The 16,685-nt window shown below is 59.6% G+C and overlaps 1 protein-coding gene across 5 annotated transcripts in view; it reads left to right on the top strand.

Moving 5' to 3' along the window:
• PTPRN2 (protein tyrosine phosphatase receptor type N2) overlaps positions 1-15,649 on the top strand; it is a 766,821-nt gene extending 751,172 nt beyond the window's left edge. For 4 of the 5 annotated variants that reach the window (XM_047094888.1, XM_047094886.1, XM_047094889.1 and 1 more), the window contains 2 exons: positions 12,382-12,455; positions 14,083-15,649. In XM_047094888.1, the coding sequence (XP_046950844.1) occupies positions 12,382-12,455; positions 14,083-14,154 (146 nt within the window). In that variant the 3' untranslated portion in view covers positions 14,155-15,649. Of the gene's footprint in view, positions 1-2,071; positions 2,161-12,381; positions 12,456-14,082 lie in introns of those variants that run through there. The other variant, XM_047094887.1, reaches the window with a different exon arrangement.
• Positions 15,650-16,685: the final 1,036 nt, after the last annotated feature.

Genomic DNA, 16,685 nt, shown 5'->3' with positions numbered 1-16,685 from the left:
ACTGGGCGGACCACGGGGAGAGCGCCCCCCCACCTTGGGACTGGGCGGACCTCGGGAGCAGGACGTAAGCCCCGGCCCCTTCGCTCCCGTGGACGTGTGGGCGCTGAGCTGGTCTGCGGCACCCACAACGTAGTCTCGGGAAGAAACCCATGAGGGGTCTCCTTAGGGACCAGGGAGCGAGCTCCACAGTCACGTTCGGGGAAACCCCCGTGTCGGACCCACCTCTTGGACAGTCACTCGAAAGTCGCCATGGCAACCCAGGACCCTGCTGCGTTGCCCAAGCTGCTCTGAGAAAACACCGCTTTCCCTGCGGTGCCCATGCACGACCCACGGGCCCCGGAAGGAGGTGGGGACACCTCCCGTCTCTCTCACCCGTGAACCAAACGGTCCCTCCATCTACACACACGCTCACACGTGTGTCCTCGCAGACAGGCCCCGCCTTCCAGAACGTCCTTTGCCCAGAAGCAGGAGCAGATTATAGAAATGAGGTTCAGTGGCGCCTGGGAGGCTCAGTCTGTTAAGTGTCCGACTTCAGCTCAGGTCGTGATCTCGCGGTTCGTGAGTTCGAGCCCCCGCGTTGGGCTCCGAGCTGACGGCTCGGAGCCTGGAGCCCGCTTCGGATTCTGTGTCTCCCTCTCGCCCCTCCCCTGCTCACACTCTGTCTCTCTCCCAAAAATGAACAAACATCCAAAAAACTTTTTAATAATTCAAAAAAAGAAAACAATTTCAGTACATTTTCACGCCGATGCTGGCGACTCTAAAATAAGCATTTTCCTTACTCCACTTTCTTGTGGTTAAAAAGAAGAGAAACGGAGCCCGTCTCCAGACCAAGGATACGGGTGTGTGGATGAGCCCGCAGGCCGCTGTTTCACACGTAGAGACTAGCGCGTGAGGCATCTCTGCTGGTACCACCTGCTCCCGGAGGACCAGGACTGAACCCGGCTGCACACCCCACACCCTGCCGGACGTCCACGGCTTCCTGGTCGGACGCCGGAGGGAGAACGAGATCGGCTTTGTGCCGTCAAATATTATTTCAAGCGCCCGAAATTAGCTGAGTGCTGGCCACGCGCAAACAAAGAGACTGACGCAAAAACACAAAAGGTCTGACACTGGTGAAGACGTATTTTGGTTTTAGAGCGTAACGTGATCCTAATCTTTTTAGTTAAAAGTTTCCTGTCCGCTAATGCTACTGTGTCTTATCAAACACATCCTTCCGTTTGCAAACTTGCAACTACGGGAGCTCGGAGCTCTAGCAGAATTTCTGTTTCGTCCCTGGTACCTGCCCTCCCTTCTCGGCCTGCTGCACACGTAACGCTTGCCTCGTGTTAAATCAGAATTCCTCCTGAAGGAGCCCGACCGGCGCTCGTGTTCGAGATGCCTCCCGTGTGGGTTCGCGCCAGGGTGGAGCCCGGCTCGCCCACAGGCGCGGGGCGGATGCCACGCTTTCCCAGTGCCGGGGGGTCACCGGGGGTGTCCTGCGGGGGGGTGCGGCACAGCCGGATGCTGCGAGGTGCAGTCGCTGCTTCGCGAGAGGCAGCTGTGGACGAGAACGTTCCTGCCTGACGAGCCGGCCGGGGGCGGGGTGCCGGCATTGTCCGAGCCCCAGCCCGCATTGACCCGCTCTGCTGTGCCATGTAACGTCAAATCCCACGTCAAGTGTGGGCGGCCGTCAACAATGGAGCCCAGCCATGGGGAACCGGCCAGAGAGGGCCGCCCCAGGCCCTGGCCCATCGGTCACCCCCCCTCCCCTTTCTGTTCTTGACCTGCTCCCCTCTGCCCGGGGAGGGGGCGTGCGGTGTGAAATCCCCTGACCTGGGGCCTGGGCCGCGGTCTCAGGAGAGATCAAAGGGCAGGACGGCCCCTCGCCGGCCAAGTGGGTCTTTCCCAGGCCGCCACACTGCGCCCCCCGCCCCCGGTTTTGTTCTGGGACAAGCTGGCCCGGCCTGTCGCGCCCGGGCTGCCTTTGTCTGGCCTGAGAGCCGGAGGCCACGCCACAGACCTCGCTCGTCAAATGATCAAAGGCCCAAAGCCCGGACACGAAACCTTTCTTCCCATTTCCTTTTCTTCCAAGGAATGAATCGCATGGGGACCAAAGAATGCCTTTCCCAAGCCTTGCCGAGTGCGCCACGCTGACACCGGGGCCCCTGGATCCGGGCGGCAGGGCCCGGGAGCGCGTGCGGCCCGGAGCGGAGCCCCCGCGCGTTCACACGGGGCCCTCGGAGATTAAGGCCCTCGTCCTCTTCAGGGGCCTTGGAGAATGAGCGAGGCGCGATTCACGTGCTTTCTCCGCCGTCTGGTTTGTTAGCAGGCGGACGACAATGCCCTTTGGAATCAAAGCGAGCGGCCCCCCGGCCCCCCGCCCGACCCGTAAACACCTTCGTGGCGTCCCTGCCGCCGCTGCCAGGGCGCTTCCGGCTCCGTCCAGCCAGCCGGCATCAGCGTAGCCCGGGGAGCGCGCTCCTCCCGCTCGGGAGACCCCGGCTCGCGTGCAGCCGAGACGTTTTCCGAAGCTGTGCCTTCTCCGCGCGTCAGTGGCGTCTCGCCCACGTTTGGGTTTTTTCCTTGCGATCTTTTAGAGGCATTGTAAGCGCCGGGCGGATGGTGCCTCCCCACGGCCGTATTTGCCGGGTCACCGTGAGGTGGAGGCTGCCGGCTGTGTCACTCATGCGGGGCCGCGACCGACCCCACCCCCCCGAGCGCCCCGCCGCGCGGCCCTGAGTGAACACCACCGCCCGCCCGCCGCGCCCCGCGTGTGTGCGGGGAGGCCCGAGTGCGGCACACCGTGCAGGTGTGGACGACTCTTAACTCTTCGGTGTGTGTCCCTCTGGGCCTCGTGTGTGAGCACACACCCTTCGCGTTCATCCGGCCGGTGACAACTACGTTCTCCCAAAAGCGATACGTAATCTGTGTGGGAAACACACAGAGTGTTTTTTAAAAGATCTGTCCCCAACTTTGTTTCTTACGTATTGGCACTGAAAGTGGTTATCCCACAACGGCCCTGCGGACTTAACACTTTCATTACCATTTGTCAGGTAAAGACATTTGGGCTTCCCCCACCCGAGGTCACGCAGCCGCCACGTGACCTAGCCGGGTGTGAACCCAGGCTCGTCTGACAGCCCGTGTCCTTGATAACGACGCCCTATGGTTGCCTCTTCCCTGCCAACAAACAGACCCGCCCCTTTTTTAAAGTCTGCCATGAATTGTCTGGTATAAGGAATACACCCGTTACAATGGCTGTTACTTAAAAAAAAAAAAAGGTTTCCCCTACGTTAACTTTTTCTAAGTTTATTTATTTCTTTTGAGAGAGAGACACAGACAGTGCAAGCAGTGGAGGGGCAGAGAGAGAGAGAGAGAGAGAGAGAGAGAATCCCAAGCAGGCTCCAGGCTCTGAGATGTCAGCACAGGGCCCGATGTGGGGCTCGAACTCACGGACTGTGAGATCACGACCTGAGCCAAAATCAACAGTCAGACACTTAACTGACTGAGCCACTCAGGCGCCTCCAGACACGCGAACTTTTAACAGCAGGTCAGAGTAGTAGACGGGATACTAGGTTTGGAGACCAAGAGACACGATACCGCCCGCACGAGTGCCTGTACATCAGGACTCAGTATCTGTCACAAGTAACAATATCAAAATGCCTTTAAAAAATTTTTCCCAACCTTACTGAGATACAGTTGCAATCGAACGTTGTGTAAGTTTCTGGTATACAACGTGGTGAATTGATAAATGTATTTGTTACAAAACGATTACCGAAGTAAGGTTAGTTAGCACCTCCATCGCCCCTCGTGGTTACGATTCTTTTTGTGGTGAGAACATTTAAGGTCGACTCTTCCGGCAACTTTCAACTACGTGATAGTGTTGTCGACTATCAAAATACCTTTCTTAAATAATATCCTGTGGCTCCTTGAACTTCTTAAAACCCAGCAGCCCTCCGCTAACCACATGTGCCTACTTAGTGAATTACAATTTGAAAATCAGTGCCTCTGTCATGCTGGCCACACATCACGTGCCCAACGCCACACGCGACTCGTGGCTGCCGTGGCAGACGACACAGAGCACCTCCGTCATCGCGGGGAGTCCCGCCGGGCCACGCGGCTCTGGGGAACGGCACTGGTGGGCATCCCCAGGTGCCTCCCACCCTGTCTCTCCCGGCCCCGCTCGCTTCTGCCTCCGTCTGTTCTCCACGCGGCGCCCGCGTGGCATCTGAAGCAGCGGGACCTCAGAGGCCCTGCTGAGCTCTCCCGTCTCGCCGCTGCCCTTCTCGGGGCCGAGCGGCCTCTGTGACCGCGAGGCTCGGGCTGCCCCCCGCTGCTGCACCACGGCTCCCCGGCCCCTTTCTGTCACGGGTGCTGGATGCCCCACGGTCACTGCCACCAGGCCACAGTGTCCCTCTCGTGGCAGAGCCACGGAAGCCTCATTTCAACCTGGTATTTACTGAACACCCTGCCAGGCACACTGTCCGGAATGCACGGTGAACAAGGCAGGAAAACCAGGTCACCGTCCCCGAGCTCATCCTCCGTGGAGAGAGACAGACGGCGTGTTCAGCTCGTAGGGGTGGCGAGTGCCACGAGGACCTTCGCCTGGGATGCAGCTTAGGGGTTGTGCCTCCGTCCCCCGCCCCCCCCCCCCGGGCAGAGCCTTGACCAGATCTACGGACTGTGGCCCCGGAACAGAAGGGGACCTGAGGCCCGTACGTTCTGACACCTTGTTGTAAATTGAGGAAGCAGATTTCAGAGGTTTGGCGGCTTCCAGAACCCCTCCGGCTGGCCGGGGCGACACAGATCCCTGGTCTTTCTGCAAACGGTCTGAGCCCAGGAGGCTGAGACGACAGAGGGCAGCAGGACCCTCCGAGTCAGGCCTGCGGAGACAGGGTGGTGGTTGTGGTCCCCGGGCCTGGGGAGCGGGGGAGCGGGGAAGGGTCTGTTCAGGGCCTGGAAGGGCAGGGTCACTGACTAGGAAGTGACAGGATTGGCTGGAGGAGAGGGGAGGAGGTGTGCGGGAGGGCTGAGCCCACCCTCGCCGCGGGCATGCACGTGGCCACAGACAAGGCCACCGACAATGGCGTGTGTCGAGGGGAACATGTTTGTCTTATGTTTGAAGCATGAAAACGTGAAGAGCTGGCAGAAAATGAATTTCACCGACAGCGTGGCCTCAGCGTGACTTCACGGGGCAAACGCCTCATCTCCAGCTTCGTGACAATCTCAGGCTGAAAGACACGTCTGGAACGGGGTGGCGGGGGCCTCGCGTGGGCTGCACCGCGGTTGGACAAGTCGCCTCCATCGGGCGGCGTGTGCGTGTTCCCCCCTCATCGGCTCCCTGCCGTCCGGCGCGCTCCTGCCCCAGCCGGCACCGGGCACATGGGGTGGCACGGGGTCGGAGGCCGTGCACAGAGCTGCAGCCCAGGCAGGCGGGGGCCCCGTCCGGTCGCAGGTCTCGGGGCTGCGACCACATCCGCACACACCATAGGCCAGGCTAATCCAAGGGGAGAACACGTGGTGTCAGGCCTTTGGCGGGAGCGGGTGCCGTCTGGCCGGGGCAGCGGTGCAGGGGCTGGGCCTCTGTCACTCTCAGAGTCCCACGGTCACCCGGACTGAGTCGGACAGAACACGCTGTGCTGAGTGTTGCCGGTGGAACAGACCCCTCGCGGTCCCCTTTCCATGAGGCCCAGGGGAGTCCACGGAAGAGGGTCCCGATGCTTCGCCGTCAGCGGGAGCCCAGCCAGGCCTCGGGCTCCAGGGCAGGGCCTGCCGCGTGGCCGACTCTCTGAGCAGAGATCGCCCTGAGGGCTGAGCGGCGGCTGCCAGGCCCACTTGTGAGCCGCGGAGGGCCAGTCGCCCTAAAGGACTCGTTCCTCCGTTCGGGGGCGGCCTGGCTGGCCTCTGTGTCCCAACCTCACAGGAGGTCAGGAGGACCCGCCTGGAGCCGCGGACTCAGGAACACGGGCCCACGGCGATTCTGGTGCCTCGGCGGGGCGGGGGCTGGGGGTCCCGCTGCCGTCCTAGGACCCACCCCCACGCAGTCACCACACGGGCCTTTCTCTGGGCTGCGTGGGACCTCGTCCAGGGGGCTCCCGCGTCCCTCGCTGCCTCTGCGTCTCCTTCCTGCCCTGAGCCCATGGTACCTGCTCCTGGGGCGGGTGGGAGAGGCAGCGGGACCTGGCAGGGCAGGGTCTCCGGGGTCCCCGGGGCGCTGGGCCGTCCCCCCACCCGTCCCTGTTCACGCCTAACGACCAGCGCGCTCACCTCCACCCGGGTGCCCGGCCCGCGTGCCCCACTGGGAGCCCCACGACCTCCGGCGGTAACAAAGGGTGGTGGCCTTGCAGTGACCTTGCACGCTGACCGAGCCCAGGTTCTGTCTGACTTAACAGTTTTTATAAAAATGTGGAAGGATCTCAGTTTCTCCTGAAAAATGACTCGGAATTTGCTTTTTAAAAAACACGAGAAAGGGGTGCCTGGGTGGCTCAGTCGGCTGGGCGTCTGACTTAGGCTCAGGTCATAATCTCTCAGTTTGTGGGTTCAGGCCCCGCATCGGGCTCTGTGCTGACAGCTCGGAGCCTGGAGCCCGCTTCAGATTCTGGGTCTCCCTCTCTCTCTGCCCCTACCCGGCTTGTGCTCACTCGCTCTCTCTCTCTTTCTCAAACACAAAACTAAATAGAAATAAAAGAACACGAAAAATATTCTGGGGGTGGGTTCTGGCATACTTGATTCTCAAGTGATGAGGATGCAGATTCGTCTCCTTTGATCTGGTAATTCCCCTCCAAGGTCAGCAGAAATCCTCCCCGATTTTCACCGCCCCCCTCACCGCCTCACCCCCCCCCACATTACCCCCCACCCCTCCTCACCTGCCACCCCCACCCCGGCCCCACATCCCCACCTCACCCCCACCCCCCACCCTGGCCGCCCCACCTCTGCCTCACCACCATGCCACACCCCGGCCCCCCACCCCCATGTCACCCCTCCTCACCTGCCACCCACACCCCGGCCCCCCACCCCCGCCTCACCCCCAACCCCCACCCCATCCCCGCCTCACCCCCCACCCCTATGTCACCCCCCCACCCCTCCTCACCCCCACCCCCCACCCCGGCCCCCCACCCCCGCCTCACCCCCACCCTGGCCCCCCCACCCCGGCCCCCCACCCCCGCCTCACCCCCGCCTCACCTCCCACCCCTATGTCACCCCCCCACCCCTCCTCACCTGCCACCCACACCCTGGCCCCCCACCCCGCCTCACCCTCAACCCCCACCCCAGCCCCCCACCCCTGCCTCACCCCCAACCCCCACCCCGGCCCCCCACCCCACCTCACCAGGAGCTCTGCTCTCCCGGGGCAGCATGTCACCACTTGGCTCCTTTGCTCAGATTCCCCTGGAACGGAAGCAAGACCACTTCCTCGTGCAAAGTAACAGTTTTTCCCCCTTGCACACTTGACACACATTGTCTCTTTTACCTGGAAGAAAACACACTGGACCCCGGCAGCTTGCAAGCCTTCTGGGTAAAAACTCTGTAGCAAAACTGATTCACGTGTATTCGGCCTCACTAGGTAGCAGGGGGCAGAAAGCCGTGTCTGCACACAGCACGGCCTGCGCCCAGGCGTGTGCACCTGACGCTGGCACAAGTGGGCGGGCCACACGACCCCCTGGACCAGGGAGCAAACGCCAGGAGAGAGCAAAGCACCCCGCCACGAACTTGGTTTCCTTTAACCTCAGGTTGATTCCTTCCCTGCAAAAATCAGTTTCCATACTTCAATAAAATGGTTAATGGTTAATGCCTTTTATCTAGAGCTAGAAAACCTTTCCTGTCTTAAAAATGGAGTTAGCTGAAGGGCGCCTGGGTGGCTCAGTCGGTAAAGCGTCCGACTTCAGCTCAGGTCATGATCTCACGATCTCACGGTTCAAGCCCCACGTCGGGCTCTGCGCCGACAGCTCGGAGCCCGGAGCTGCTTCGGATTCTGTGTCTCCCCCTCTCTCTGCCCCTCCCCGACTCACACTCTGTCTCTATCAAAAAATGAATAAACATTAAAAAAAATTTTAAATGCTTTTAAAAATGGATTTAGCTGATATGTAAACTTGGAAACCAGTGGACCCTGAGTGAACTGGAGACTGGCAGAGATCGGTATTTACTGGACGGTGCCCTGGGGGAGTCAGTGGACCATATGCAGGGCCGCAGGGAAGACGGTCCGCACAGGGAGTGGGGGATGGCCCTGGGTCCCGGGGTGGGCGGGGGGGGGGGTGCACCTGCAGAGCCGCCTTGAATGGGGTCTTCAGGGAGCACTCCGGTGTTGGGGTCACGATGCTTTCAGACAGAAAACACTGGAAACCAGTCTGCATCCCTGCCGGTCTTGTCTTGGGTACTCGATTCTTTTTGTAGGTTATGATTCTTTGACTAATTATAGGCTTTTGGACGTGAGCACCGCACCCGATAGTCTGTTCCCCTAGAATGAACATGTTGTCAGCAAAATGAAATTTTTAAACAGAGGGTCCCCTTTTCAATGCACTAGAGGGAGCTTCCCTGATTTGGGAGGATTTGAATAAATCTCTTAGCCTTCAGTAAAGCCTTTCATAAAGTAGCGAAGGACCCACACACCCTCTCCACCCTCTGACCCTCACGGATCTGTTTATAAATGCAGATTCTGTGTTCCGTGCACCGCGAGGCCCCACTGCACGTGGGAGCCACTGGACAGGGTGTGGCGGCTGCTCCCACCGCGTCCCCTTGTGTCTCCACTGCTCAGGACAGACCACGGACGTGAGTTCTGCAAGCTTCTCCCTTTGCTCACGTTGCCAACAACTAACGGTCTTATCCTAACAAGCGAGGGGACGTCCGCATCACCCAGCTGGCTTTACTTAATAAATCCATCACTTGCCTGAGTTTCGTTCTGGACGTTTTTAAGTATCGGTTTGATTTCCTCACTGTCCAACTCTGGCTCCAGAAAAAGTGGGCTCCCGAGCCAGTCCCTGGCCGGCTCCTCATCTCGAACCCCTCCGGGGACAGCCATGTTCTCTCACGTTCTCCCACGAACAGTGGTCCAGAGGGCGTCACGATGTAATAAAACTAGAGAGTTTATTCGTACATCCATCCAAGGATCCTGCAGGCTCGGGACAGCCGCCCAGGAGGGAGGGCCGCACGTGCGACCAGAGGCAGCACCGGGCCACGTCGCGTGTCCCCAGCCCGTGCCGGCGGCTTCCAGGCAGGGACGGCCTGCGTACAGCCTCAGAATAAAACAGCTGTTGAAAGAGGTTTTCCAACCAGCCTGAAGGACTAAAAGAAAGTGCCCTCGAAAGACACTTTTTATCTAAGTCTGCACCCTACACGAAGCCCTGGGATTTCATTTCGGAAGGACCTGTCCCCGCACCGGCTGCTTCTGAAATCCAGGACCCGTGGTCAGAAGGCGAGCGGTCGCAGAAGGTAGGGGCCCTGCGCGAGCCTGGAGGCCGGCGTGGGATATCGCCGAGCAGAGGTACTTCCCTCCCGGGAGCGCCCGGGACCTGCGAAGCACCATTCACGCGCGTCTGGAGTGCCGTGGCTCCTGTGAATTACGACGTGGCCGGGCCCCGCAGGGCACCCCCCCCCCCAGCGCTCTGTGCCAGCCTGAGACCCCACCCACACCGGCAGGGAGCCCCGGACTGGAGAAGGGGAACGCAGCGAGTGCCCGGGCCGTGGCCGCACCTGGGGGACCCGTCCCGGCACAGCCCTGGGCACCGGGCTCTGCTGCTGACCCGCCCGGCCGGAGAACCGAAGTGCCACGCGTGGGGCGGGACACATTCGTCTCCCCCTCACTCGCCCTCCGCGTCGGGTTTAACCTTCTGAGGGCAAGCTTGTTTCTTGAAGAAGCCAGTTTCTGTGCACGGCTGTCCCTGTGACTCGCGAGCGGGCCCTGAGGGCAGGGCGCTCCAGTGGGGAGGGGACGAGAGGCAGCGGCTCCTGGAGCCGCGGCAACCGGGAGCCACCACACACCGTGGCCGTGGCCGGCCCCCCCCCCCCCACTTCCTCTCTCGTCCTTCCCCCCTTTCGGTAGCAGGGCAGACTCCTCCTTTGTCTCAGAGGGTCTCAGACTCACGGATTCCCTTTAAACCAAGACTGTTTATTGTGGCCTCGTCGGCTTCCAAAAACTATAACCCTCAAGGCCAGCTGACCGGCACGCCCAGAACTTGACCTGTCTTGTCCTTGAGTGGGTTTCTCAGTGGACCCGACTGCCGGGCTCCCTGGGGGACGTCTGGCTGGTCCAGAAGGGGAATTTCTTCCCCTTCATAAAGGCCCTGATTTAAGACATGGGGGAACTCACAGTGTCCCAATAGGACGGTCCTTACCCGGCAGCTCGGTTCCCGTAAGGCGGCCGCATTGACTAGGAGCTCCCGATGCGCCCAGCACTGTCCCTACAGCCCTAGCATGATGGGGCACCTGGGTGGCTCAGTCCGATAAGCATCCGACTTCAGCTCAGGTCGTGATCTCACGGTTCATGGGTTCGAGTCCCGAGTCGGGTCCTGTGCTGACAGCTTGGAGCCTGAGGCCTGCTTCGGATTCTGTGTCTCCCTCGCTCTCTGCCCTTCCCCACTCTCTCTCTCTCTCTCTCAAAAGTAAATAAACATTAAAAACAGAGAGAGAGAGAAAGAGAGAGAGAGATGTGAACATTCCTGTCGTGTCTGCTCAAGGACGGGGAAGGGGAGACTGGGGTCATGGATATGGCCGGCCTCAGTGCCGGCCGAGCGGTGCCCCCAGCCCCCGGGCTCCTGGTCTGGGGGACATACGGCCAGGTTGTCCGTACTTCCTGCTGCTCCCCTCTGTGCAGCTACGTTTGCTTTGGACGTGTTTCCTCCCAGCCCCTCCCCTGCCCATCTTTCTCCCTCGACGCCCATCGCACCCGCTGTCCGTAAGCCACAGAACCACAGGACTTGAAACGTTCTAACAATCTTAGAAGCTTTCAGACTCGTTCTCCTGGCTCTGTGCCTCAGGGGACTGATGTGCACACTTGGGGGGTGCAGACAGAGAAGGGCCTGGAGACGCGGGGCCTCTCGGCCCATCCGCCTGATGCCATCTGGCTGCCGACGGTCGTGGCCACCTGCTCCGTGCGACCGGGCATGAGCTGCTGCGTGGCGGGGGCCCTGGTGACGAGGTGCTGCTGGCAACATCGCACCTGCTTGGGGTTCGGCGCGTGGGTCCGAGGCCACCTGGGAGGTGACGGCTGCTCCCCCTGCTCACGGTTTGCATTTGTGTAAAATGCTTCTTAAACCGTAAGAAGCTTGCGGGCCTGAGAGCCGGCACTGTTCTCTATCTACTAGAAGTAGAAAAACAAGAATACCTGTTGAGTTAACAATTAACAATAATGTCGGGCGCCTGGGTGGCTCAGTCAGTTGAGCGTCCGACGTCGGCTCAGGTCATGATCTTTCGGTTCATGAGTTCGAGCCCCGCGTCGGGCTCTGTGCTGACGACTCGGAGCCTGGAGCTGCTTCGGATTCTGTGTCTCCCTCTCTCTCTGCCCCTCCCCTGTTCATGCTCTGTCTCTCTCTCTCAAAAATAAATAAACATCAAACAACAACAACAATAAGGTCAAAATTTCAAACTCCAATGGTATTATTTCTGTGAAGCCCGGATCACCTGGCCCGAGACGGATGCTGTCTGTGGGGAGGGGCCTCTCCGCGAAAGTCCAGCCAGTGAATACCGCCAGGGCCGTCTCTGCCTTTTCTCACCGTTTGGAACCCTCGCTGGGAGCTCCACATTTAAAAGCCAATATTCAGATGGATGGGATCTATTAGTCTAATCTTTCGTTACGTGAAATAAAAAAGATCCTACGCAATTGAAATTAAAGCTTATATACTTTCTATTTCTAAAACGTTCTTTAAAATGCCACACACATGGGGCACCTGGGTGGCGCAGTCGGTTAAGCGTCCGACTTCGGCCAGGTCACGATCTCGCGGTCCGGGAGTTCGAGCCCCGCGTCGGGCTCTGGGCTGATGGCTCAGAGCCTGGAGCCTGTTTCCGATTCTGTGTCTCCCTCTCTCTCTGCCCCTCCCCCGTTCATGCTCTGTCTCTCTCTGTCCCAAAAATAAATAAACGTTGAAAAAAAAATTAAAAAAAAAAAATAATAAAATGCCACACACAAAAATCACATTTTAGTTTCTAATAGTGATGTGGCCGTTGCAAGTATCTTTCTGGGCTTCTGACAGCAATTTTTTAGCCCGGCTTTCTTGAATCGATGCTAATGAAAACCGCCTTGCCTTATTCTTCTCTGAGCACCGAAATCGCAGCTGTCTGCCAGGCCTGCTGAGGAATGAGTGTAATCATTTTCAATTGGCCTCTGAGCCCGAAGGGCCTGATGCAGGAGAGTGACCGCGGAGCGCGGCTCATCTCGTGTCTGGACTCGGCCCGATTTGTGTTCGTTGTTTCTTGCAGGCGCTAAGGAGATTGATATCGCCGCGACCCTGGAGCACTTGAGGGACCAGAGACCGGGCATGGTCCAGACAAAGGTACTGTGGGCCAGCCCTCGGGCGCCTTTCCGCGGTTGTTTCCGAGCGAGGGCAGAGGGGAAGGGGACTGGACCTCTCCCAGGCAGGTCCCAGGCGGGACAGGGGCCCCTCCCAGGAGGGTCAGTCGGGGTCCCAGCAACCGCCCGAATCTCAACAGAAAACGATGCAGGCAGACCTCCAGTGTTTGGAGCCCCCCATGCACCAGATGCAGGGGAAGGGGAGAACATCACATTTTTATGAAAAGATGTCAATGATAAACCCCAGCACCCTTGCAGGAGAATGTTCTAGATTCACTAAACATTCTGCCAGACTCCCCTGCTTCCGGCCCTCAGAACCACGGCTCTGTTGTGTGGCCGTCAAATGTCCCCCGGGTGCGCTGGGGTCCTCCAGCGCCTCAGCGTGGCTGATTTGCATACTTACTGAAAAGGCCACGTCTGCAGCAAAAGGCAGAAAGACAGGGCTGCTCCCGAGCTGGAAGTGCGGTGAAGACGACGGTCCGTTCCGTTGGCGCTCGGAGACACCCGTGTCCAGCAGCAGCAGGAGCTCCCACGCCTGTTCCGTGAGAGCACTGAGGTCGCCAAGTACAGAATCTCCTCTTTGCCAAGGTCGTCCTCACTCTCAGAGGCTACGAGCCTCCACCAAAGACCCAAAGTCCGTAAAAGATGCCCTTGCAAAACTGCTTCTTTGCACCCAAGAGGACTTGAAGTTGTCAACGGCACTCATGAAATGGAGGTGGCCCAAGGCCCGGAGGAGTGTGCTCTGTGCCTTGGGGTGACGGTTCCGGGACTGCAGGGAGTTTCCCCTGCCTCCTGGGGTCCCGCTGTTTCCCCCAGAAAGTGCCAGAAGTCCCCAAGCCCCTGTTCTGTCTGAATGTTACTGTGGAAATCAAACGTGACACAAGGTCTGAGCTGGGTGGGGGAGAGGCCCTGGGTGGGGGAGAGGCTCTAAATCCCAAGCGCTCTGGGGAGAACCGAGAAGCCACGCGGCCGTAAGATTAGGCTGAACACATTGTGAGCTGGAGGATTTCTTAAAATACCTCAACAGGGCCACCTGGCTGGTTCTTCATGGCCAAAGTCAACCCTGAGCACTGAGGCAAATGTAGCTTAATTCTCCTACAGAACCACAAACCTATCCTACACGGAACCAGAAGCCTCGTAAAGACTCCCGAACTGCCCCGGCCGTGCCCCCCGCCCCCCAGCGGCACCTGCCCCGGCCGGGGACCTCCACCCAGGTGCCAGCACCATGCACGCTCGGCCCCCGTCCCTCCGTGGCCCCCGGGAATGTGACGAGACCCTCATATGATCAGCGTGAAGAGACCTTATCAGTCACAGCACACTTTGTTTTCCTAGGGGTTTTTTTATCTGAAATTCTGAAATTATTTCAGAGCTGCAGAACACTTGCAGAAATAGAAATTCCCGTGTGCCCTCACCCGGCTCCCCCTGCCAGCACCTTCCGTAAGCAGCGTGCGGCGATCGAGGCCGGGAAGCCGAAGCCGGCCTCGGGATCCCACACACCTCTCCTTTCTGTGCACATATGCGACCTTTCTGCGGAATAACACCAGAGCTAAGGGCTGGAGTCCAGAGGAGAGCGGCCCCACTCACGGCTTCCCCCGCTTTTGTCCTTCCAGGGCCAGTTCGAGTTTGCGCTGACGGCCGTGGCGGAGGAGGTCAACGCCATCCTCAGGGCCCTCCCGCAGTGAGCCGCGGGGCGGGGGGGCCCCGGGCCGGGAGGCGCCCGCACCCGGAATGACACAACTGCCTGGTCGGTGCAGTTTACCGGTTAAAATGCGCATTTTCGTTCAACCAAATCACAGTAAGGAGAGATCGGTGGAATCACGCGATTACAGGGGGCAATCACTTTATCCGGTTTCACTTTCCTGAAAGAAAACCCTTTTCCTTGAAGCACACATTCACATTCTTAATTGCAAACAGCGTCGTCCTAACGATGCAGCAGGCTTCGCGCTCCGCACGGCCTCTGAGGGCTGGCTCGTGACCTGTGAGTCTGGAGGGCGGCCGGCTCTGCAGGGAGGGGGCCCAGACGACGCGGGCAGGGCACCGGGCACGGCAGACACACATGGCATTTGTCTCTGAGACGCTCCTCACCCAGAGGAGCCACCGGCTTCTTCGGGAGTCAGAGCAACAGTTACTAACATTCAGCAGCTTTGGGGCAAATCATAAGAAAATCGTCACCGCATCTCGGTTCTGTTCCCACCCGGGCTGCTTGACGCCCCCCCCCCCACTCCAAGGTCCACGGCCCATCTCTACCACCCACCCCCAGGGGCCGGCAGGGGCCTCCAGGGGCAACCGCTTTCCCGCCTGGGGAGCCACACTTTTAACTTCAAAATACGGATTCACACGTCGCAACAGCAGGTGCAGCTAAAGAGCACTCTCCCCCGGGACAGCCGGAATCTGGGAACAGTCTGGCAGGTCCCAAGCTCCCGGTCCCCGAGGAGCGCTCTAGCCCCCCAGCAGGCACCTGTTCCCCCCTCTCAGGGGATGTCCCGGGCCCTGCCGGCATCCGGAGAGCACCCGAGCACCCGTTCCTAGAAGGACTTGCGGGGAGACGGGCATTTTAATCTGCGTGAGCTCGTAGCAGCAGGGAGCAAAGTGGCAGTGCTGGCCGCGGGCCCCCCGGTCGTCAGCCCCCCCACCCCCGTCGCCTAGGTCGGACCCTCGTGTGACACACACGGGCGTCCAGAGGCGATCCGGGCTTGCCGGAATAGCACTTGACCGTGAGGTCTGCCGCCGCCCGCCCCCGGAAACGGGGCTCATCTCGCTGAACTCGGAACGATGGAATCCAGGAAGGGGCGCAGACAGCTCCACACTGTTGGGTTCCATCTAGGACTCGGTGTGAGCGCATCCCCGGGCCCCCCACGCCCTGCTTCGTGCACACCGCCCTTCCCGTCCCAATGGACACTGCATCCCAGAAACGGTCGCGCTGGGAGAGCGGCCTCTGGCTGGGGAGGAAGACGCCAACACCGTTGTGTCTGTAAGTGGCCCCGTCCTGTCGTCCACCGCAGTAGATCCGTGATGTGTTTGCCTGTCCGGAATCCCAATACTGAATAGAAACCAATTTATCTGAATATAGGAAGCATATACCTACTTGTAATTTCTAATTCTTATGTTTCAAGAGAAATCCTCCAGTGCGAGATATATAAATATATTTAACGGTGTCAGATTAAACTTTTGATTTCACATTTGAACGGTCTTTATTTGGGGAGGAGGGAGCCACCTCCCTCGCTCCGACTCCGGACGTGAGGGCAGGCAGGTTGCCGAGAGCAGGCGGGGGCCCTTCCCAGAATTCCACACCAGGTTTGCAGGGCCCGACGTGCACTAAAGAGCAGAACATCTGGGAGGGTTCCCTCACAGTGAGGGGCGAGGCGGGCAGGGCGCAGTGAGGGGCGAGGGAAGGCCCCACCTGCCAGGAGGCTCTGAATTCACCCACCGGGATGCCCACCCCTCCCCCAGTGGCCTCCTGAGACCGTGTCTGGGGTGGTCCTAACGTCACTTGTCAACACTGGGGGCTTCACCAAGTGATTCGGGATGCGTTTTTATGAAATGGTCACTTGAGACCACGGGTTTTGTTTTTGTTTTTTTTTTAATGAAAACTGTTAGATGTAATCTCACAGAAAGAAAACGAAAGTGCCACCTTCCGCATGCAATTCTAGAACCTGATTAAATTCGGGAAACACACAACGGCTCGTAACAGCGACACAGTAAATCTCTGTGTGTTGGAACTCTGTTCATCGTGCTCCCTTGGAAATACACACGCGTGTGCTCACACACACACCTTCTGGTAAAGTCCTGGGAATGTGAGGGTTCTGGGGTTCCAGCCCGGCCCCTCCTGCCACGCTCCACGCTGCCCCAGCCCCGCCCTCACCCTCCCTCCTCCCAGGGCCAGCTGTAACCACCCTTACTCGGACCCACTTAGCCCCGACCCCAGGTGGCTGGGACGGGTCAGCGCTGAGACACTTTTGCATCCTCCTCCGAAGCCCCCGGGGTCACGGAGACCAGCACAGCCCTGTCCACTGACACCGAGCCCGCCTGCCACCGTGCCTGTCCTCGGCCGAGGCCCCGGAGCCCCGAGCACAGCGCCCGGGCGTCGTCGGGGCAGGGGTATCGGCCTCCCGTGTCCCAGGTGGACGCGCGGGTCCCAGTGCTGCGCCCCAAACCAGGCCCGCCTGCACCAGCTGGGGCCCAAGGTTTGGGTGGTGCGAACGGGGCCCACCGA

Source organism: Lynx rufus, unplaced genomic scaffold (genome assembly GCF_022079265.1).
Source record: "Lynx rufus isolate CCGP_SWC_20201006 ecotype Redwood Valley unplaced genomic scaffold, mLynRuf1.p SCAF_4, whole genome shotgun sequence".
Lineage (NCBI taxonomy): Eukaryota > Metazoa > Chordata > Mammalia > Carnivora > Felidae > Lynx > Lynx rufus.
This window is presented reverse-complemented; position numbering and strand designations above follow the sequence as displayed.